The 23,219-nt window shown below is 41.4% G+C and overlaps 3 protein-coding genes and 1 long non-coding RNA gene across 5 annotated transcripts in view; 1 reads left to right on the top strand and 3 right to left on the bottom strand.

Moving 5' to 3' along the window:
- The window catches only part of LOC144086777 (lysine-specific demethylase 6A-like), a 29,239-nt gene extending 21,762 nt beyond the window's left edge, over positions 1–7,477 (bottom strand). The window contains exons 1-11 of the mRNA XM_077616880.1: positions 6,935–7,477; positions 6,742–6,805; positions 4,986–5,094; positions 4,862–4,911; positions 3,552–3,610; positions 2,638–2,758; positions 2,483–2,537; positions 2,316–2,350; positions 1,137–1,230; positions 917–1,043; positions 685–783 (exon numbers count right to left, since the gene is read on the bottom strand). Of these exons, the coding sequence (XP_077473006.1) occupies positions 685–783; positions 917–1,043; positions 1,137–1,230; positions 2,316–2,350; positions 2,483–2,537; positions 2,638–2,758; positions 3,552–3,610; positions 4,862–4,911; positions 4,986–5,094; positions 6,742–6,805; positions 6,935–7,119 (998 nt within the window). The 5' untranslated portion in view covers positions 7,120–7,477. The remainder of the gene's footprint in view (positions 1–684; positions 784–916; positions 1,044–1,136; positions 1,231–2,315; positions 2,351–2,482; positions 2,538–2,637; positions 2,759–3,551; positions 3,611–4,861; positions 4,912–4,985; positions 5,095–6,741; positions 6,806–6,934) is intronic.
- LOC144086769 (FUN14 domain-containing protein 1-like) lies at positions 7,208–10,803 on the top strand. Of its 2 annotated transcripts, none has more exons than XM_077616866.1 (5): positions 7,208–7,872; positions 8,086–8,251; positions 8,336–8,411; positions 9,683–9,811; positions 9,944–10,803. In XM_077616866.1, exons 1-5 carry the CDS (start codon positions 7,848–7,850, stop codon positions 10,019–10,021), a joined length of 474 nt encoding a protein of 157 aa, XP_077472992.1. In that variant the 5' UTR covers positions 7,208–7,847; the 3' UTR covers positions 10,022–10,803. The 2 variants fall into 2 exon arrangements, with proteins under 2 accessions (XP_077472992.1, XP_077472984.1); XM_077616858.1 differs by having other exon boundaries at positions 7,213–7,872; positions 9,683–9,817.
- Positions 10,804–13,705: 2,902 nt separating this feature from the next.
- Positions 13,706–18,127, bottom strand: cenpl (centromere protein L). Its single transcript, XM_077616893.1, has 5 exons — positions 18,061–18,127; positions 15,926–16,070; positions 15,587–15,841; positions 14,092–14,637; positions 13,706–14,000 (listed from the first exon to the last, which is right to left on the bottom strand). Exons 1-5 carry the CDS (start codon positions 18,078–18,080, stop codon positions 13,926–13,928), a joined length of 1,041 nt encoding a protein of 346 aa, XP_077473019.1. The 5' UTR covers positions 18,081–18,127; the 3' UTR covers positions 13,706–13,925.
- A 706-nt stretch (positions 18,128–18,833) lies between these two features.
- On the bottom strand, positions 18,834–22,949 carry LOC144071457 (uncharacterized). Its single transcript, XR_013299636.1, has 4 exons — positions 22,806–22,949; positions 22,683–22,714; positions 21,006–21,075; positions 18,834–19,314 (listed from the first exon to the last, which is right to left on the bottom strand). It is a non-coding gene; the product is annotated as an uncharacterized LOC144071457 (long non-coding RNA).
- Positions 22,950–23,219: the final 270 nt, after the last annotated feature.

The following is a 23,219-nucleotide window of genomic DNA, read 5'->3' on the forward strand; positions in this document are numbered from 1 at the left end:
TTTGGCTCATTCCAGGTTAGGTCATGTACATTTTGGGCTATTTTGATGTCACTTCCTGCATTACCTGTTCATTTGGGGCCAATGTGAGGTCACTTTCTGTATTTTGACATCATTTCCGGTAGATTTGAGTTCACTTCCTGTACATTTTGCACTTTTTTCTGTTAATTTTGGGGCAATATGACCTCACTTCCTGTCAATTGGGCGCCGATTTGACTTCATTTCCTGTCCATTGGGGGACAATTTGGCATCACTTCCTGTCCATTGGGCGCCAATTTGACATCACTTCCTGTCCATTGGGCGCCAATTTGACATCACTTCCTGTCCATTTAGCGCCAATACAACTTCACTTCCTGTCCATTTTGCGTTGATTCGACTTCACTTCCTGTCCATTTGGCGCCAGTTTGACTTCCTTTCTATTGGGCGCCAATTTGACTTCACTTCCTTTCCATTTGGCACCAATTCAACTTCACTTCCTGTCCATTTTGCGCCAACTTGACTTCACTTCCTGTCCATTGGGCGCCAATCCGACTTCACTTCCTGTCCATTTGGCGCCAATTTGACTTCACTTCCTTTCCATTTGGCGCCAATTTGACTTCACTTCCTTTCCATTTGGCGCCAATGTGACTTCCAGTCCATTTGGCGCCAATTTGACTTCAAATGAAATGCAAAGAAAAGGATCCTTACCCGATGGAGCACCAAGTATCGGCGCTGGCCTCAGACTTGTCGATGGATTGCCGGTAGGAGATGAAGGCGTCCTGGACCTTTCCGATACTCGAGTAGCACCTGTGGAAGAGGGCGGCGACTTTCAGGTGAACGGGAGGCGGAGCTAACCAAAGAGAAAATCTAAGCGCTGGGGGAACCCCATCCGTTTGAACCCAATCCTGCGATGCGGCTCGTTAGCTAGCGCCTAGCCTACCTGCCCAGGAAGTACCAGGACTGTCCGGAGTTTGGCTCCGCCTCCAGAGATTTCTGCAGACACTGGATGGCGTAGCCGTCCCGACCGGCCTTTTCCCCCAGCTGCTCGGCCGTGTGATGCATCCAGCCTGGAGCAAAACAACAACAAAACAAACAAAAAGTACGCTAGGTGGTCGTGTCCCATCCGCGGCGGGAAGGGGGGACCGGCGCACGGAGCTCACCTAGCTGCTGCAGGGTGGTGGCCTTCACCTGGGCCGGAAGCTCCTCCGTCTGCAGGAGGCTCTCGTAGGCCTCCTTGGCGGCACGGTATCGCTTCTGGGTACGAGGGGGGGGCGGTATCACATTTGTGTCCGAAAAAAACATTCAAACTAAGTCTTGTTTATTTGGTATTTGGAGTCAGTGGCTATTTATGTTGAAATCAACCGGAAGTGACCTGGAAATGGCGCAAAACACACCGCTGAAATCAACCAGAAGTGACCCAAAAATCAAAAGGAAATGAGTTGGAAATGCCCCCAAAACCAACCAGAAGTGACCCAAAATGGTAAAAAACAACAACAACAACATGGCTGAAGGTAATCGTCAGGCGCCAGAGGTGAAAAAGAAGAACAACAACTGGAAGTGACCCGAAAATGGCCCGAAACAACCATAAGTGACCCCCCCAAAAAACGGAAGTGACCCGAAAATGGCCCAGAACAAACAAGTTACCCCAAAATGACCCAAAACAACTGGAAGTTACCCCAAAATTGTCCAAATCAACCGGAAATGACCCCATAACAACCAGAAGTGGCCCGAAAATACACCAGAAGTGACCCAAAAATCAAAAGGAACTAACCCGGAAATGGCAAAAAAACAACAACCGGAAGTTACCCGAAAACGGCCCAAAACAACCAATAGTTACCAGAAAACGGCCCAAAACAACCAAAAGTGACCCAAAAATGGCCCAGAACAACCAAAAGTGACCCAAAACAACTGGAAGTCACCCCAAAATGGCCCAAAACAACCGGAAGTGACCCCATAACAACCAGAAGTGGCCCAAAAATAGCCCAAAACGACCGGAAGTGACCCAAAACAACCGTAAGTGACCCACAGATGGCAAAAAAACAACAAGAACTGTAAGTTACCCGAACACGGCCACAAAACCAGCCGGAAGTGACCCGAAAACGGACAAAAACCAACCAGAAGTGACCCAGAACAGTCCAAAATCAACCAGAAACATCCCAAAACTAACCGGAGGTGACCAGAAAACGCCCCAAAAATGACCCAAAAATCAACAAACGCCATTTGAAAGCTATCTTAGTGTATCTTAGCATGCTAAAGACATTAGTAAAACAATCATATTTTTGATCATGTGGCGTAAAGTGTTTGACTAGCGGGCAAAACATTGACAAGAACTTGCTCACCTGAATCTCATATAAATGAGCAATGTGGAACTGAACTGCAATTGGACAAGAGAGAGAAAGACAAGTTAATAGTTTTTCGTAGTAGTGTTGAAGAATTTGAAAAGATTGGCGGCGGGATCGAACGTCAACGTCACGGCGCCCGACCTCCACTCGACGCGTCCACTTACTTTCGGCTTTGGACAAAGTGCAGGGGTTGGAGTCGATGGACGCCAGCTGAAAATGCTGAAAAACGCCAACGCCGGTGATTAGCTATCGCCTTAGCCACCTTCCATGGACGGACGGACGGGATCGGTCGCCCGTTCCCACGGAACCAGCGCCTTACCTTGAGACTGGACTCGTAGTCCGTGTTGACCTTGAACATGAGACCCAGTCGCAGGTGGATTTCCTTGGCGCGGGAAAAACCCGGGTCGATGTACAACACTTCCTGGAATGCTTTGATCGCCCTGTCAACATCAATTACAGAAATATTAGAAAATAAGATCAATACCTCTATGTACAAAATGCCTCAGATTATTAATTTTTTTCTATGCAAATGAGTGACTTGACATATGACAAAGATCCAGATTACGAAATCCCCCAAAAAGTCAATGCATTTCCTTATCCGTTATTTTATTTTGAAAATATTGTAGTTGATGCATTGATTCTCACTGTAAAACGGGTATAACTGACTTTTGCCGCCATCTGGTGGACAAACACTGATATTACGTCTCCCATGATAACGTTTTTTATCTTTTCGTTGACAAAAATGATTTCACGATAATTATCGTTATCGTTTAATTGGCCAGCTCTACTTTGAAAAGGTGACTTCCTCCTCAATCATATTTTCTATATCTGTAATTCATAGCGTACGTCATATTTAAAAATACAATCCTACCTCTTTTTTTAAATGTAAATGGGGACTCGAGATATGGTAGAACGCGCTCTTGCCGCCCTCTGGCGGACAACGTGGGTATTACATCCCATTATAACGGCAGCAGTGGGAACTATTTCAGCGGCGCAGGGCACATTTTCACATGCTTTATTTATTTTAAGCCATTAATAAATCATTTTCTTATAATTTTCTCTCATTTTTGCTTGTTTCTCACATCTTTCATACAAAATTGGGACATTTTAACCCATTTTAAAGGGTTTCGTTGGAATGTTTGGAAAGTCCGAATGGCTCAAAAATGTAAAAAAAAAAAAAAAAAGTGAGGAAGGAAAAATATGAAATATGAAAAGATGAAAATAACGACTCACCATTGAAAGGCGTTGTAGTGGAAGTAAACCATTCCCAGCCCGTAGAGAAAGGCGGCGTTCTGTGCGGGTCACATTAAAACACATTTAATCAACAGCAGTAAAACAGGATTGGTTGACTGGGACAGGCTCCGGTTCCTCCATTGGCTCCGCCCATCCCAGTCAAAATGGACGTCTAACCTCGTCAACGGCGGGAAAAAATAAGCCAGTTGAAGTGAATTGGACATAATCGTCAATGGCGGGCATGGGGTCCATTTTGGGTCACTTCCTTGTCATTTTAGGGGACTTACAGGTCACTTCCTGTTTAGATTGGATCATTTCCTGTTGATTTTCGGGGACCTTTTTGTTCGTTGGTCAGTTTCTGATGATTTTGGGGGCTTTTCCGGTGACTTTCTGCCGGTTTGGGGGCATTTTGAACTTGTCGACTGCCAGTTTGATGGCAAGGGGCCAACGAACCAATGGGATTGCAGATAGCAAAACTCACCCACTTCCGGTATTGCAAAAAATGTAAGCATTTAGCGTATTTTCTTGCAATAATAGCCGCCTCCACATATAAGCCGTAACCTTAAAATTGCCTTAAAATGGTTGAATTTGACAATTTCTCACGTATAAGCCGTACCCTTAAAATTGACTTAAAATGGTTGAAATTGACAATTTCTTGCGTATAAGCCGTACCCTTAAAATTGCTGAATTCGACAATTTCTTACGTACAAGCCGTAACCTTAAAATTGCCTTAATATGGTTGAAATTGACAATTTCTCACGTATAAGCCGTACCCTTAAAATGGTGGAAATTGACAATTTCCCACGTATAAGCATATCCTTAAAATTGCCTTAAAATGGTTGAAACTGACAATTTCTCATGTATAAGCCGTACCCTTAAAATTGCCTTAAAATAGTTGAATTTGACAATTTCTCACGTATAAGCCGTACCCTTAAAATTGCCTTAAATGGTTGAATTTGAATTTCCCACGTACAAGCCGTACCCTTAAAATTGCCTTAACATGGTTGAAATTGACCATTTCTCACATATAAGCCGTACCCTTAAAATGGCCTTAAAATGATTGAAATTGACAATTTCTCACGTGTAAGCCGTACCTTTGAAATGGCCTTAAAATGGTTGAAATTGAATATTTCTCACGTATAAGCCGCCCCCTGATTCATGGTCTTTGTCACCTTGCATTTTCAAATCCAATTTATGCGCATATAAGCCGTACCCTGGATTCAGTCATCATTTTTTTGCGACAAATATGGCCTATATGTGAGAAAATAGTCATTTTTAAGTGATAGCTGCAAGGTTAGCCGTTAGCTCACCTTCCAGTAGTCTGACTGTAAACTGTAGTACCTCTGGTATGCCGATAATGCTGGAATAGAAAATTATTTTTTTAGCAAAGCCAGCGTAATAGCCACGTAAAAAAGTGCCAACTCACTCACTCACCTTTTGGGTAATCCTCCAAGAGGAGATTGAAGTGTCCCAGCTGGCAAAAGACCTCGGGATCCACTTTGCCCTCCGCCTTGAGAACCAGCGAATCGGAGCAGCGGACAGCCTAAAAGAAACGGCGCACCGTCACCCCCTAGCTAAGCTACGTCGCTAAAATCATATCAAACTTCCATCGCCATTACAACTTTGTCATCTTTTCCCGATGAGTACCACGTTATTCATTCACTTTATAACCCGCTTATCCTCACGAGGGTTTTCCGTGGGGTGCCGGAGCCTATCCCAGCTAACCACAGGCACCAGGCGGGGGACACCCTGAATCGGTGGCCAACCAATCGCAAGGCACAAGGACACAAACAACCCATAGCTAGGGATAATTTAGCATACTATTAGCCTAACATGCATGTTTTTGAGATGCAGAACATCCAGGAAAAACAACCCACGAGAACATGCAATTTCCACACAGGATGACCGACCTGGGATCGAACCCAGAACTGCGAGGCCGAGCCGCCCGTGTGTAATACATAATTAAATACATTTATTTTGTTTTTTTGACGATATTCTTTTCCACCGTTAATGTTTTTTTTTTGCTTCGTACTCTAGTTTTGGTGGTACAAAAAGTATTTTGGCTACTATTAACGATATTATTGTGTATATCTCGATTTTATTTTGCTTTTTACCTCCTAAAAAAACTTTATTTGGATTCCAATCTATGACAACTTTAGTTTAAACTTGCAGTTTTTCACATTTTAGCATTAACTCGCAATGAACGCTAGCATAATTTTGTCATGTTGCGTGGGTCAAAACATTCATTTTTTGGGGAGCCACATTGCCCAGCCCTAATCTAGATATATTAAAAAAAGCTCAGATTCATTAAAGCAGTTTAATAAATATATTATTTTACAACTGTGCATTAACTCTTGTATTATGAGTGAGTAATATAGATTCCTTTAACTATACGTACATTCAAAATAAGACTAACAAATAAGCTATAACTTGCTATACACTGAATACAATTAATCGCAATTAATATCAGGCGATATGAACGATTGCCCAGCCCCAGTTTAAACAACAATTAACCCAAAAATCAAAACATTCAACAACACATCAATACATAAATCACTACTCCGCCATCTTGGACATCTTAAACGTCCTAAACGCCGTTTGTAAACATTAAAAACAATCACACATATTCCCTTGCGTCCCCATTCAAAAATATTTAGCATTTTCGCTTGTCACACACTCATGTTTATGTTTTAAAAAGCACGTTTCAGCGCACCAAAACAGTCTCAAAAACCAGCATTGTGCGTTTTTAATTCAAATAGCAAGTCCCGAAAATGAACTTTTAGCACGTAGCGACGTAAGAATCGTCTTTTGCCGCACAAAAAAACGTTACGACGACGTTTGGTGTTGTTGTGCTCCGAAACGCGACACTTTTACGCGCTAATGTTTAGCGTAACGTCGTCAAAACGCTATTTTGACGTTTTTAATCGTAGTCGGAGCCGCTTTTTAGCCGAAGGAGTGCGAGCGGAAGGGGGCAGGTGCAGGGGAGCTAGCTAGCTAGCTAGCGAGCTAATATGCTAACAGGCTAAGTGGCCTCGGTATGTTGTGCGGGAAGGCCGCTGGCTAAAGCTAGCTCAAACCGCTTCGGGGGGGCCGATTCCCCGCCGTGTATTTCACTCGACTAACAACATGGCTGTACCTTTTTTGAGTAAAAAGAAGGCATGTTTTGAAAAGAATGATTCGGTGTAGCTACCTTCATCAACAAGGCCTTGGTTCTGGCGCCATCTTCATGAAGCTTCTGAAAGCCAAACAGTGAGCTGCGAGCAAAAAAAAAAGAGCAGCGGAACAGAGAAGGCGACCGACCGGCCGTTAGTCGCCGACAAATCTCGCTCCATTTTGGGGTGCTTTTCGACGTCCCGAGTGGCGGACGGCTCTCACGTTCCCACCTGTCAATCCCGGCTAAAGCGTCCCTCTCCCGGGCTGTCAGCGTCGGAAAGTCCTCCTCTGTTTGACTGGCTTTTCCCGACGCCATTTTCTTTTCCTCATCACCAGCACCATCAGAAGCCGAGCCGAGACTCCGAGCGGCGGCGGCGCAGGCGGCGACGGCGACGGACACCCCGCACGATTGCATGGAAGGAAAAAAAAAACGGCGAGGCGGGGGGTGGTGGTGGTGGTGGTGGTGGTGGGGGGCGATGGGTTCGCTCCGCCGAATCGAACGGAGGGCGGTTGGGGGGGTCGCCGAGAAAGGCCAAGGATCAAAAACTTTTCCCCCAGCCCGAAAAGATGCGATTGGACGTAGTAGCAAATCCTTTCCGGGGGACGAGCCGTTCGTCGAAGGTCACATTTTGGATTTTAGTGGCGAGTACCTGAAGGCATCACGCGAAGCGTAAATAGTCCCCCTCCAAATTAATGGCGTTTTGGACCGACGAGATGAAGTTGTTTTAATTGTGTCAGTGAAGCGAACCCACGCGCCGTTTAGGCCACGCCCCTCACCTTCTGTTCTGGCCAATCAAATGGCGACGAGAGTACCATATGACTTGTGTTCCGTCGTTTTTTTCGGGGTTTAAATTAATACGACCGGTGCTCTTTGGCTAGGTGAATTAGCCGAGTGAAGTTGGACGTGGTGGGTTAAATGAGGTTTTAATTTACGTGGGAAAATGGCGTCGTTTTTTTTAAATATGAGGGGTTTATAGCTTAGGTGACTGCGGCTGTTTGGTGTTTATTCGGGTTTCCGCTTGGACTGCAGCTGCCTGTCAAGGGGGATAGTTCCGATATTTGAATAAGAAAAGTCGTCGAGTTGACGTGGCGACGCGTCATAGAGTGGGCGGGGTTTCGAGTGTCAACATCCTGTGAGAGAAAATGGCGACCGTGGAGCAGAGCGAAGGTACGGAGGAGAAGGAGGAGAAGGAGGAGGGGGTGTTTTATTATCCGGATTTTTCCTAACGGGGTCGCTTGAAATAATCGGGTGACGGTTTAGAATGCGACTTCTTAATACTGATGTGTCACGTGACGACGGGTTCGTTGAATATTGGAGTCGCGTTTATGTGACGTCGTCGTGGTGGTGGTGGTTGTTATTGTTTTGGTTTGTTCCCGCCAGGCCAGGAAGAGGGCGAAAGTGAAGAGGAGGTCTACGAGGTGGTGGATTTGACGGAGTACGCTCGACGTCATCACTGGTGGAGTCGAGTTTTTGGAAGTCATTCGGGGCCTATCGCCGAGAAGTACTCGGTGGCTACTCAACTCGTCGTGGGGGGACTCACGGGATGGTAAGACCGGACGAGTGAATGAAACGGGGAACGCTGCTTCCGGTGGTCGAATGGCGACTGTTTGGATTTTCCTTCTCGTCATAGGTGTGCCGGATATGTCTTGCAGAGGGTCGGGAAGATCGCGGCGACCGCGGTGGGTGGAGGCTTTATGCTTTTACAGGTAAACTGCAAAGGAAATGACGTCATTTTCGGTGAAACCCAGCTTATAGACTACTTTAAACCCTACGTTTGCGAATGCAACTTAGTCATTGACAGTGATGGGAATTCATTCAAGGCGGGGGCTGGTTTGTATTGACAGGTCGCTTCCTGTAGGATTTGGGGAGTTTTGGGTCACTTCCTGTAGGGTTTGGAGTTCACTTCCTGTAGGATTTGGAGAGTTTTGGGTCACTTTCCGTAGGATTTGTTTTTTGGGGGTCACTTCCCGTAGCATAGTTTTTTTTGGGGGGTCACTTCCCGTAGCATAGTTTTTTTTTTGGTCACTTCCTGTAGGATTTTTTAGGAGGTCACTCCCTGTAGGCTTTGGGGTTTTTTGGGTCACTTCCTGTAGGATTTTTGTTTGGGTCACTTCCCGTAGGATTTGTTTTTTGGGGGGTCACTTCCCGTAGGATTTGTTTTTTGGGGTCACTTCCCGTAGGATGCGTTTTTTTGGGGTCACTTCCCGTAGCATAGGATTTTTTTGGGGTCACTTCCTGTAGGATTTTTTTAGGGGGTCACTCCCTGTAGGCTTTTGGGTTTTTTGGGTCACTTCCTGTAGGATTTTTGTTTGGGTCACTTCCCGTATGATTTTTTTTGGGGGGGTGGGTCACTTCCCGTAGGATTTGTTTTTTTGGGGTCACTTCCCGTAGCGTAGGATTTGTTTTTTTTGGGGGGGGGGGTCACTCCCTGTAGGCTTTTGGGTTTTTTGGGTCACTTCCTGTAAGATTTGGGGGCCACTTCCTGTAGGATTTTTGTTTGGGTCACTTCCTGTAGGATTTTTTTGGGTCACTTCCTATAAGATTTGTTTTTTTTTTTTTGGTCACTTCATGTAGGATTTGATTTTTGGGGGGGTCCTGTCAGATTTGATTTTTTTTTTGGTCACTTCCTGCAGGATTTTGGGCATTTAGCATGGTGGCTAATTTGGATTGGATGTTTAATGCCGTCCAAGCAAGCCAATGGGTTCATTTGGGATTTAATTCCTGTTTATTTTAAGCACTTAATGTTGATTTTGTGCACAATTATGTCACTTCCTGTGGAATGTGTGTTATTATTATGGGTTCTGTCCATTTGGGGTTGGTCTTGAAGCATTTCCGGGTCATTTTCAGTTGTTTTTGGAAGCTGGCCTCCCTCCAAAGGGCTAACGTTTGCGTCCTTTTGTTTTTGTTGTTGTTGTTGTTGTTGTTGTTGTTGTTGTTGTTGTTGTTGTTGTTATTGATGTTTTTGTTTTGTTTTCAGATAGCTAATCACAGCGGCTACGTCCAGGTGGACTGGAAGAAAGTGGAGAAGGACGTGAACAAAGCCAAGAAACACCTGAAGAAGAAAGCCGACAAGGCGGGCCCGGAAATCAACACCTTCCTCCAGGAGGTAAAGGTACTGCAAAATACTTCTTATCTAAACTTATCTTATCTTTTTCTCAAAATGGATTGGACGTCGAGCTAGGATGTCCAATCAAAAAATGTCGTGATGTAAAAAAAATCTAATATTTTTACCACTCAGGCAACCGATTTTATCAAGCGGAACATCGTCATGTCCAGCGGCTTCGTTGGTGGGTTTTTCCTGGGTTTGGCCTCCTAAAAAACTTCTCCACAAAAACCCTGTTCAACATTCATTTTTAGTCGTGCTCAATTTTCATTCCTGACACTGAGCCTAATTGCCAAGTTTTTTTTTCTTGTTGTTGTTATTGTTATGTACACCAGTATTCTCAAAGCGATTGCGCACCGTGCCAAAAGTCTTGGGTCCAACCCATTTTCAGTCATTTTTGCTAAGAAAAAAGACTTGGATTGCCCTAAAAGGATCCCAAAAATCAACAGGAAGTGACCTGGCAATAGCCCAAAGCAACAGGAAATGGCCCAGTCAGGGCGCAACATCATCAGCTGACCCCCAAACCATTTTAAAACAGGCCGAAATCAACAGGAAGTGACCCACAAATGCACTCAAATCATCTTATCAGTCTTTCTCCATTGATAGTTGTTATTTTTGATTGAAATTGGGAATCAGAGGGCGGCTAATACGAGAGAAATTGTCAAATTTAACCATTATAAGGCAATTTTAAGGGTGCGGCTTATACGCGGAGGCGGCTAATATGCCAGAAAATATGAGAGGAAAGTGAATGTCCCAAAACCAACAGGAAGTGACCTGGAAATGCCCCCGGATCAACAGGAAATGACCTGGAAGTGCCCCCAGATCAACAGGAAGTGCCCCCAGATCAACAGGAAGTGCCCCCACAGATCAACAGGAAGGGCCCCCACAGATCAACAGGAAGTGACCTGGAAGTGCCCCCAGATCAACAGGAAGTGACCTGGAAGTGCCCCCAAATCAACAGGAAGTGACCTGAAATTGCCACAGATCGACAGGAAGTGACCTGAAATGCCCCCAGATCAACAGGAAGTGTCCCCAGATCAACAGGAAGTGACCTGGAAATGCCCCCAGATCAACAGGAAGTGACCTGGAAATGCCCCCAGATCAACAGGGAATGACCTGGAAGTACCCCCAGATCAACAGGAAGTGACCCGGAAGTACCCCCAGATCAACAGGAAGTGTCCCCAGATCAACAGGAAGTGACCTGGAAGTGCCCCCAGATCAACAGGAAGTGCCCCCAGATCAACAGGAAGTGCCCCCACAGATCAACAGGAAGGGCCCCCACAGATCAACAGGAAGTGACCTGGAAGTGCCCCCAGATCAACAGGAAGTGACCTGGAAGTGCCCCCAAATCAACAGGAAGTGACCTGAAATTGCCACAGATCGACAGGAAGTGACCTGAAATGCCCCCAGATCAACAGGAAGTGTCCCCAGATCAACAGGAAGTGACCTGGAAATGCCCCCAGATCAACAGGAAGTGACCTGGAAATGCCCCCAGATCAACAGGGAATGACCTGGAAGTACCCCCAGATCAACAGGAAGTGACCCGGAAGTACCCCCAGATCAACAGGAAGTGTCCCCAGATCAACAGGAAGTGACCTGGAAATGCCCCCAGATCAACAGGAAGTGACCTGGAAGTACCCCCAGATCAACAGGAAGTGACCTGGAAGTACCCCCAGATCAACAGGAAGTGACCTGAAAATGCCCCCAGATCAACAGGAAGTGACCTGGAAGTACCCCCAGATCAACAGGAAGTGACCTGAAGTACCCCCAGATCAACAGGAAGTTTTTTACATTCCAGTATGGATATTTGGATGTAAGAAACGAGATGAATGAAAATGGGTTGGACGCCATTGACTGTCCCAAAACTTTTGAACACAGTTCGAGTACTCCATTTTAAAATCTTTTATTCATTTATTTATGTTTTTTAACACTAAGAGATGAAATACTTTAACTTACTGTGACATTTAAAATATTTGCCTTTTTTGTGCTTTTTTATTTTTATTTTTATTTTTTATAAACAAAGTCAACAGTTTTAAACTGAAAAAAAAGTAGCAACTTCTCGTCTGAAAATTACGGTAGTTACTGATTTATGACATCCATCTGTGCTTTTTTATTTATTTTAATTTTTTGCCTTATTCTGTGAATTTTGTGTTGTCGTTTGCCTCATTTGTATTGTAAACTTGACGGTTTAACGTTTACATTTTGTTGTGCTGCTAATATTCTTTGAAGATGAACAAATGTCAAATTTGATCTCAGTATTAAAAAATTAAAAGATTATTGAGTGAAAGACATTAATTTGGAGGTTGCAGCAATACACAGCTCATTGAAAAACTCCAGGTGACTTCCTGTTCAGTTTGGGGCATTTACCGGTCACTTCCTGTTTGGTTTCGGTCATTTACCTGTCACTTCCTGTTGATTTTGAGTCCATTTTCATTCATTTTAGAGCATTTACAATCACTTCCTGTCAATTTTGGCTCACCTGTTCATTTTGGGTCATTTACCTGTCACTTCCTGTTGATTTTGAGTACATTTTCATTCAATTTAGAGCATTTACAATCACTTCCTGTCAATTTTGGCTGGCTTCCTGTTCATTTTGGGTCATTTACCTGTCACTTCCTGTTGATTTTGAGTCCATTTTCATTCATTTTAGAGCATTTACAATCACTTCCTGTCAATTTTGGCTGGCTTCCTGTTCATTTTGGGTCATTCCCCGCTCACTTCCTGTGGGTAGGGTGCTTTTTTGTTCATTTTAGAGCATTTACAATCACTTCCTGTCGATTTAGGCTCACTTCCTGTTCATTTTGGGGCATTCCCCGCTCACTTCCTGTGGGTAGGGTGCTTTTTTTGTTCATTTTAGGGTAAACCAGGTCACTTCCTGTTGATTTTAAGTCATGTTCTGTTCATTCTGGAGAATTTACAATCACTTCCTGTCGATTTTGGCTCAGTTCCTGTTTCTTTTGAAGCATTAACCAGTCACTTCCTGTGGGTTCTGGAGTGTTTTGTTGTTGTTCATTTTGGGGTAATCCAGGTCACTTCCTGTTGATTTTGGGAGAGGTCCTGTTTATTTTTGGGCATTCACCGGTCACTTCCTGTGGGTAGGGTGCTTTTTTTGTTCATTTTGGGGTAATACAGGTCACTTCCTGTTGATTTTGAGTCACTTTCCGTTCATTTGGAGCATTTACAATCACTTCCTGTTTATTTTGGGCCGTCACCGGTCACTTCCTGTGGGTTAGGTATTTTTTTGTTCATTACGGGGTAATCCACGTCACTTCCTGTGGGTTGGGTGCTTTTTTTTGTTCATTTTGGGGCACATTTTGCTATTGCTGATCCTTTTGAGTCAGTTTCTGTTAATTGGGTCACTTCCTGTTTGCTTTTAAGGGCATAAAGAGTCATTCTGTGTTACATTTTTAGGGACACCGATTCATTTATTTGGGTTAAAAGTAAGATAGGGTGAGAAAATCCACATTAAATAGTCTGCCAAGTTGCACTTGACAAAGCTACCACGAGAGGGCGTACCAACGAGTTAAGTTTAAACAACGTTGAAGGAAATTGAACGATAGGTAGCTTATTTAAATGTTTACCAAGTTTGAGTGTCACATGTTTGAAAAAAAGATGGCGTGAGCCAATTAGACCGAAAGGGGGAGCCATTCCAAAAGCAACTCCGCTCGTTGACCTGTCCAAAAATAATGTTTTCAAACGGCCATTTTGGGTCAGGGAAGTGCACTTTGTTTTTAAGACTAAAAAAATCCGTTCCAACCTTTCTAGTCCGGATAGATTGGACGCCGGTCGCCACCACCGAGTTAACGAATGGAAAAGTAGGGAACTTTCCAAAAGAACTTCGGTTTGGTTGACTTGTGAGTCCAAAAAAATCAAAATCGAGGACGTTTTGACTGTTTGTTCAGACAAATTGGACGTCTAATCCCGTCAATGGTTTTAACGTCACACCGGAAGGGGAAGGTTTGGCTTAATCCGGTCTGTTTAAAACCGGCAAAAAAAATCCGTTCCGGCGCCATCTGGTGGCTAAAAATGTTAACTTCAAGCCGATTGGACGGCTGCTCGTTCCTAGAGCTGGCCTTCTTCGGCCAATGAGATGTTCCGGGTAAAAAAAAAAACAAGGTCACATGGGCATTTTGAGCAAGGCACACTCGGTCAGCAGCGTCAACGTGGCGTTCAGGGACCCGCTGTCGTGAATCTGAAATGGAAAGGACGCCGTTTGGGACCGCTTTTGGGGGGGAGGGGCCACTTGGGACCGGTTCGGACCGGTTCCGGGAACGCGGCCGTACCTTGATGCGGCCTTCCCGCGTGGCGGCGCCCGCCTCGGCGGACACGCGCGCCAGATTCCCGGCGCTCAGGTCCACCTTGAAGTGTCGGTAAACGTGTCCGGCGAGTCCGCGGGTGAAACGGCTCACCTCCTCCCAGCGGATCTCGTCCCCCTGGTCCGGCTCGGGGTCCCTGGCGCTGGTCCACAGCTCGCCGGCGTCCCGGGAGTCCACCGCCACGCGGACGCGGAGCGGCGGCTCGGCGGGGAGCGTCCAGAGCGCGGTCAGCTCGCGGGTCGGGGCGCGTGGCCGTGGGCGGCTCTCCCGGGCGTCGAGCCACAGCGCCAGCAGCCATTGGAGGACGCCGTGGCTCATCTCCAGCGGCGCCGAGGAGCAGTCGAAGGTGCGGCCCAGCCAGGAACGGACGGCGGCGCCCAGGGGTTCGCGCCCGCGGCCGGCCAGTAGCGGCAGGCAGACGAAGTCCGGGGGGAGCGAGCGCAGGTAGTCGGCGTAGCCGTTGACGCAGGCTAGCCAGCCGCTCCACGCCGACTTGTCTCCGCCCGCCGAGATCTAGGGGGAAAAAAAGGGTGGGTGGGGGTTTGGACTCGTACTGGCAGCACCATTTTGGCCTTTCTTTGCTGTCATATTACTGTATTTTCACGACTATAAGGCACACATTAGTCTTCAATTTTCTCCAAAATAGACAGGGTGCCTTATGATCCAGTGCGCCTTATATATGGAGCAATACTAAAATTGTTATCACGATCAAATCAAATAAATCAGTCGATAGGGTACACCATCTCTCACAACTACGGCAAGCAGCCCCCGACTCCACTATTTTCCAAAACTACAAATTTAACCATTTTCCCGTACCAAAACTACAAATTTAGCCATTATCATGTACCAAAACTACAAATTTAGCCATTTCCCGTACCAAAACTACAAATTTAGCCATTTTCCTGTACCAAAACTACAAATTTAGCCATTTTCCCGTACTAAAACTACAAATTTAACAATTTTCCTGTACCAAAACTACAAATTTAGCCATTATCATGTACCAAAACTACAAATTTAGCCATTTCCCCATACTAAAACTACAAATTTAGCCATTTTCCCGTACCAAAACTACAAATTTAGCCATTTTCCTGTACCAAAACTACAAATTTAGCCATTTTCCCGTACTAAAACTACAAATTTAACAATTTTCCTGTACCAAAACTACAAATTTAGCCATTATCATGTACCAAAACTACAAATTTAGCCATTTCCCCATACTAAAACTACAAATTTAGCCATTTTCCCGTACCAAAACTACAAATGTAGCCATTTTCCCGTACCAAAACTACAAATTTAGCCATTTCCCATACCAAAACTACAAATTTAACCATTTTCCCGTACCAAAACTACAAATTTAGCCATTTTCACGTACCAAAACTACAAATTTAGCGATTTTCATATACTAAAACTACAAATTTAACAATTTTAATAGTGGAATCTCGTCATTCTTTTTGTTCCTGACCTGTATGAAGACGGCCTCGGCGTCCCGGTCCGTCCCGGCCAGGCCGCGGACCACCGAGAAGTTGACGGCCAAGTCCGCCCTTGCCGCCGCCGCCGACGACTCCGGGCCCACCCGCGTCTCCGCCGCCACGAAGGCGGCCAGTTGGCGGGCGTAACTCTTCAGCTGGGTGTAGCGGAATCGGTACATGGGGGTGACGTAGAACACCTGCCACTCCGTCCCCATCAGCGAAAACAACTGCTGAGGCTCCACCTTTTCCTGCGCGAGACCAAACGTTGACCATCGTATGCCATTTTGTTTTTTGTTTTTTAATGAAAGGGAGCGTCGTTTTGGATCACCCACGAGAAGGTCGTCCGAGGGGGGGATTTTCCGCTTGGTCGGCAGCCGTCGGTTAGACAGCGCCCTCGTCAGGAAGAGGTGAGAATGTCCCACCGTGCTCGGGCGGGACCCCCGGGTTCTTCTTTTAATGCCGGGGGTTCTCGATGCACTAGAAAAACATGGATTTTATTTATATATTTTTATTTTGTAGTGTAGTGCTAACCGACATGAAGAAATTCATTTAAAAGTGATTAATTTGGAAAGGTATTCTCTCTTCAAAATGCATTTTGATCAAGAAAAAAAATATTTTACTTTTTTTTAATTTACTAAACTAAAATTTGGAATTAATTTGGAAACGTATTCTTTCTTCAAAATGCATTTTGGTCAAGAAAAAAAATATTTTAGTTTTTTTTATTTATTAAACTAAAATTTGGAATTAATTTGGAAAGGTATTCTTTCTTCAAAATGCATTTTGATCAATAATTTTTTTTACCATTTTTTTAATTTACTAAACTAAAATTTGGAATTAATTTGGAAACGTATTCTTTCGTCAAAATGCATTTTGATCAAGAAAAACATTTTTTATTTTTTCTTATTTACTAAACTAAAATTTTGAATTAATTTGGAAACGTATTCTTTCTTCAAAATGCATTTTGATCAAGAAAAAAATATTATATATTCTTTTAATTCACTTAACTAAAAAAAATATGTTTTTATGATTTTACTGAGTAGGGAAATTGTACATATTTTATATTATATTAGATTTAGCAAAAAACTGATTTTCCCCCTTTTAAATCAATAATTGTAAAAAAAAAAAATCCATTTTTTCTGTGTTTTTAGTTCAAAAATCATTTTGTAAAATTTAAAAATATTTTTTTTAAAAGCTCAAATAAACATTGTTTTAAATTGATAAAAAACTGAATATTCAGGGCTTTTAATCCAGTTCTTTTAATCCATAATTGTCATTTTTTAATCCATTTTTTCTGTGTTTTTAGTTCAAAAATCATTTTGTAAAATCTAACAATATATATAAAAAAGCTCAAATAAACATTGCTTTAGATCTATAAAAAACGGAATATTCTGGGCTTTTAATCCACTTCTTTTAATCCATTTATTTAAAAAAAAATCTAAATATTCTATCTAAAATGGTCCGGCCCACATAAAAATCGAGTTGACGTTAATGTGGCCCGCCAACCAACCCGAGTCTGACACCCTTGCTCTAGATCAGGGGTAGGGAACCTATGGCTCGGGGGGCATATGACTCTCCACTAACCTGTGGGGTAAAATATGGAAACTATGGAATTATTTTTTTCATGACACTCTTCTGCATGGATATTCTCATTGATACTCATTGATTAGCAACAACGTAACAATGTTGTCAAAATAATTCAGAGACTTTTTGTACTTTAAAAGTGGTGAAGTGTCTAAAAAAAGGACACATTTTTATGTATGTTGACTTTTAAATTCGGAGCATGGCTCTCAAAGATTGACATTTAAAGATATGAATTGTTTATGGCTCTTTCCATCAAAAAAGTTCCCGACCCCTGCTCTAGATGTACATTAAATTTCCGGATTTCCCCCCTTTTAAATGTTTTATGATTTTTTTGAGTAGGTAAACTGTACATATATTTTATACTATATTAAATTTAGCGAAAAACGAAGTCGTTGCGTGTCATTTATTTAGTGTTATGGTTAAAATTATGCCTTACCACTTTTATACCTTCCTCAAAAGTATGTTATTTAACAATATTCCTTTTCGGAATATGAATGTTTGAAGAACCAATGATGTATATAAAACATTTAACGGCTAGCTAGCTAGCTCAATTTAGGTCGCTTACAATACGAGCCCGTTTGTTATTGAAAAAGGACCTTTTATACTTTCCTCAAAAGTATGTTATTTAACAATATTCCTTTACGGAATATGAATGTTTGAAGAACCAATGATGTATATACAATATTTAACGGCTAGCTAGCTCAACTTAGGTCGCTTACAATACGAGTCCGTTTGTTATTGAAAATGGACGTAAGAAAAAAGGTCTCGAAACTGTTTACATTTTGTTAGTCAACAAAGTTCCCAAACCGGGAGTTTACGGCAATATTCCCGTGCGGAAAGACCGATTATTTCATCATTATAAAACCCGTTTTAGACAAAGAATTACCTTTCCTTTGGGGATGACATGTTAGCTAGTCCAAGTGAAACGGGAGACCGCCGGAAAAAAAACACATTTGAACGCCGCGCACCGCTCTTCTTCGTCTTAAAGTGGCGTCTTTTAGTGAAATGCTGCCACCTATTGACTCGGGTGAAAAATCCCTTTACTCGTATTTTCTCTTTTCGCCTCGTTTACGGTTGGAAAATTATGGAAAAGTATTGAAGTAACGATAGTTGAAATGTATCCGAATAGCTTACTTGCTTTTAAAAGTATTTATACTCATTTATTTATTTGTTTTGTCATCAGAAATTGGCTAAATTGGGATTTTGTAAAGAATCAAACACACACAAAAAGCATGAGTATGAACACGCATTGGAATCATGTAAGAAATATGTTTATTTGACTCATTATTTACAAGAAAAACATATCGACCGCTAACTCTTTCACTGCCATTCACAATGATAGATGCCCAATCATATGGCGTCCAATCGGATTACTACTTGGAATTGAAATAAACGAGTTGAATTGGACGTTTAGTGACGTCAATGGCAGCCAATGAGTTATGAATAAAATTTGGCTAAAAAAAATGCACCCTCCACCCAATGGGTTTATTCCTAGTAGACGTCCAATCCATTCGGAGTGGGAGGGATGGCGACGACCAAACCTCGTTTCATTGGCCGCCATCCTGCCCACTTTTGATTGGTTTGGACGTCTATTGTCGTCAATGGCAGACGATTACCGAATGGCAGATGATTAAAAAAATAGCTTGATTCTAATGCCTTAATGGGAACGTTGCCACTACCAAGATGGCCGCCCCGGGGGCCATCTTGGTAGGGTCAATTAAAAGGGTTTTTCCTGCTTCCGCCATTAAACGAAGACTTTATCACTAGAAAACGTCCAATTTGAATAAAACGGGAGGTTGGCAGCATATGAAGGTCGTATTTTTTTTCTCCGCCGACCCTCCCGCTTTAAACGCTTGGACGTCTATCGTCATCAACGGCAGTCGATGAGTTAAACGGTCCATAATTGGCTTGGGGAAGGATGACAAAGCGTTTTTTTTGCTAGGAGCTCCGTGTTACGAATGCGCCCGTCCGGCACGTCGGCTCGGACGGCCCGGGCAGGCGGTCGGGGGTGCCGGAGGCGGCCTCAGCCCTGCCTGGCGCCGCGAGGACCCCCGTGTTTGCGACGGCAGGAGCCCAGCAGCGTCTCCAGAGCCATCTTGACGAACGCCTGGAAGTTACTGCTTCTCTCCCTTCGGCTGTCCTGCGAGGGAAGACCGCCACGCACAGATAGATTGACTGGCCACAAGGGACGCTAGCCCGAGTCGGGTGTCAAAGTGGCGGCACGGGGGCCAGATCTGGCCCGCCGCATCATTTTGTGCGGCCCGGAAAGGAAATGATGAGTGCCGACTTTCTGTTTTAGTATCAAATGAAAATGAAAAGTATAGATGTATATTACATTTCCTGATTTTCCCCCTTTTAAATTAATAATTGTCACTTTTTAATCCATTTTTTCTGTGTTTTTAGGTCAAAATTCATTTTGTAAAATCAAAAAATATATTTAAAAAATACTCAAATAAACATTGTTTAAGATCTATAAAAAAATTGAATATTCGGGGCTTTGAATCCAGTTCTTTTAATCCATAATTGTAATATTTTAATCCATTTTTTCTGTGTTTTTAGTTCAAAAATCATTTTGTCAAATCTAAAAATATATATAAAAAAAGCTCAAATAAACATTGTTTTAGATCTATTAAAAAATGAATATTCAGGGCTTTTAATCCATAATTGTAATATTTTAATCCATTATATTAAATTTCCTGATTTTCCCCCTTTTAAATCAATCATTGTCATTTTTTAATCAATTTTTTCTGTGTTTTTAGTTTAAAAAATAATTTTGTCAAATCTATAAATATATTTAAAAAAGCTCAAATAAACATTGTTTTAGATCTATAAAAAATGAATATTCAGGGATTTTAATCCATAATTGTAATATTTTAATCCATTATATTAAATTTCCTGATTTGCCTCCTTTTAAATATATAATTGTCATTTTTTAATCATTTTTTTCTGTGTTTTTAGTTCAAAAATCATTTTGTAAAATCTAAAAATATATTTAAAAAATACTCAAATAAACATTGTTTTAGATTCATAAAAAAATGAATATTCGGGGCTTTGGATCCAGTCCTTTTAATCCATAATTGTAATATTTTAATCCATTATATCAAATTTCCTGGTTTTCCCCCTTTTAAATCAATCATTGACATTTTTTAATCCATTTTTTTCTGTGTTTTTAGTTCAAAAATCATTTTGTCAAATCTAAAAATATATATAAAAAAGCTCAAATAAACATTGTTTTAGATCGATAAAAAACGGAATATTCAGGGCTTTTAATCCAGTTCTTTTAATCCATGATTGTATTTTTTTAATCATTTTTTCTGTCTTTTTAGTTCAAAAATCATTTTGTCAAATCTAAAAATATATATTAAAAAAGCTCAAACATTGTTTTAGATCTATAAAAAACTGAATATTCAGGGCTTTTAATCCATAATTGTCATTTTTTAATCCATTTTTTCTGTGTTTTAGTTCAAATCCAGCCCCGCCTCTAGCTTCCATTTTGAACTCCCACCGAAGCAAAACACGACCAGACTGACATGCTATCTCTCTTGCACACGGGCAAACTCGCGCTAGCTTGACGCTTGTCACAGCTACAATCTTACATATTTACATATAAACGTTCATTTCCATGGATATGAATATGTTTATGAATATGCGCTGTCCCTTATTAAATGAATCAAACTCAGGCGAACTTGCCAGTCTGGCCACAGTTAGCCTCACTCGGGCTAGCTACGTTTAGCTTGAGTCGGGCTAGCTTGCTAGCTACGTTCGATCCACACTGGTTATGCCCGATAGAATGAGTTTTATTGCTTGAAAAATATGGTTTTAAATTCTTACCTCCTTGCTTCTTGTTGTCATCTCCTTTCTGATCACCTTTCTTCGGCTGCTCTTTAGGACTCTGAGGTTGCTGAGGAAGCGCCGGTCCATATGTCAACATGTTAGCCAGAGCTAAAGCTGCAACTAGTGCTCTACCATATCACCATACAAATATATCACAAATGTCATCTTTCTTTCACATTTTGCGGCTTATTAACGCACAAATGGAGGTGTGTTCTTGCAATGCACCTTCCAGACAGGAGAGAATTTAAGCTAATTTGATTGGTTAGCATGAGCGGGTACGCCTCATACAAATGTAAACATCAAAAAAACTGTTCAGGGAGTAGATAATTATATGAAAATACTACTAATAAAAGCAGGATATGGAAATATATAAGTAAAATATTTAAAACATTAAGTTATAAAAATAGTATGTGGTAAAGTAGTAAAAAAAGTAGTAACTTAGTAGTTAGTAGTAAAAAAAGTAGTAAAATAGTAGTAGTAGTGAAAAATTCGATACAAATTGGAAAATCTAAGTTATAAAAATAGTAAGTAGTAGAATAGTAGTAGTCAAATAGTGAAAGTAGTGGTTGTAGTAGTCGTAAAATAGCAAAAGTAGTAGTTTAAAAAAAGTAGTAAAGTAGAAGTTGTAGTTTAAAAAAGTAGTAAAGTAGTAGTAGTAGTAGTAGTAGTAGTTTAAAAAAAAGGAGTAAGATAGTAGTAGTAGTTTTTAAAAAAGTATTAAAGTAGTAGTGCTGGTTTAAAAAAGTAGTAAAATAGTAGTAGTAGTTTTTAAAAAGTAGTAAAATAGTAGTAGTTATTTAAAATAGTAGTAATAGTAGTAAAAAAAACGCTACAAATTGGAAAAATCTAAGTTATAAAAATATTCATAAAAAAATGAAAAAAAAATGATGAACAGAAAGTAATAGTAGTTTAAAAAAAGTAGTAAAGTAGTAGTAGTTTAAAAAAAGTAGTAAAATAGTAGTAGTCTTAAAAAAGTAGTAACGTAGTAGTAATAGTTTAAAAAAAGTAGTAAAATAGTAGTAGTAGTTTTTAAAAAGTAGTAAAATAGTAGTAGTAAAAAACAATACAAATTGGAAAAATCTAAGTTATAAAAAAATTCATAAGAAATGAAAAACTATTTGATGAACAGAAATTTCAATTAAAGTTAAAATTACATTAAAAAATAAATATTCATTTTTTTAATCAATTCCACAGTTATCTTTTCAGTCAGAAATTCTATTTAAAACATACAAAATTTAAACCAGTTTCCTCTATTTACTTTGATATATATATACTTTATAATCTTAAAACGTTCCAATTTCTACATTAATTTTAATTTTCAATTTTTTTCAAATTTTTTTTATGTATTCCTCAAAGCATTATGGGAATACATACTTACAAAACATACAAAATTTAAACCATTTTTTTTCTATTTACTTTGATATATATACTTCAATCATTATTATTTATTTTGGAACATTCCAATTTTATTTTTTTATATTTTTTATAAGATTTTTGTGTGTGTATGTATTCCTCAAAGCACTATGGGAATAAAAACAAAATATCCTTAAAAAAGCTTTTAGCATTAGCGACATGCTAATTCCCCCCAAAAAACAATATAAAAAATCCATCATAACAATCATATCACTCTCCAAATCATCTCCTTTTTGATCATATTTTAATCATAGTTCCCACCTTGGTAGTTGACTTCTTGTCCGACTTGTTACCTGTAAAAAAAATCAACAACAAAAAATCCCTCGACGTCAACAACCAATCAGAAATCAAGTTGTCAAAAAGTAGTGTCTAAAAATGGCTCACCTTTGGTTCCTGGCATTTTGTCTGTTTTTGTGCAGAAGGCGATGCTAGCTAGCCGTTAGCCGTGGCCTCTCGCGCGCTCTCATTTATGGCCCGGTGGGGGGGCCTCCGCCGAAAGAGCCCCGTCAGCTGAGGGCCGCCATTGGTCGAGGGCCGTCATTCCGCTGAGTTGGCGGAAAAGACACCCGCTGACCTTTTTTTCATCCATCCCAACCATTGTCAAAGATCTGGAACTCTCCGGAGCGCCAATAGCCGGTCTTGACCGCTTTTGGGAAACACCAGACTTCACCCCTAGTGGTGGAATTGGGTATCAACATTTTACATTTACATAAAGCATTGTTTTTTTTAAACTTTTTTTTGATGCAGCACATTTTATAAAAAATATCAAGGCACACCACTATATGAAAATATTCAAAT

This window comes from Stigmatopora argus, chromosome 1 (assembly GCF_051989625.1).
Source record: "Stigmatopora argus isolate UIUO_Sarg chromosome 1, RoL_Sarg_1.0, whole genome shotgun sequence".
Classification (NCBI taxonomy): Eukaryota; Metazoa; Chordata; class Actinopteri; order Syngnathiformes; family Syngnathidae; genus Stigmatopora; species Stigmatopora argus.

Coding starts and splice junctions, on each gene's coding strand:
- LOC144086769 (XM_077616858.1), top strand. CDS start 7,848: ATGGCGACCGTGGAGCAGAGCGAAG. Junction 7,873..8,085: donor GACCGTGGAGCAGAGCGAAG/GTACGGAGGAGA, acceptor TGTTCCCGCCAG/GCCAGGAAGAGGGCGAAAGT. Junction 8,252..8,335: donor GTGGGGGGACTCACGGGATG/GTAAGACCGGAC, acceptor TTCTCGTCATAG/GTGTGCCGGATATGTCTTGC.
- cenpl (XM_077616893.1), bottom strand. CDS start 18,080: ATGTCATCCCCAAAGGAAAG. Junction 16,071..18,060: donor ATGTCATCCCCAAAGGAAAG/GTAATTCTTTGT, acceptor ATGTTTTTCTAG/TGCATCGAGAACCCCCGGCA. Junction 14,001..14,091: donor CGCGGGAAGGCCGCATCAAG/GTACGGCCGCGT, acceptor TTTCCATTTCAG/ATTCACGACAGCGGGTCCCT.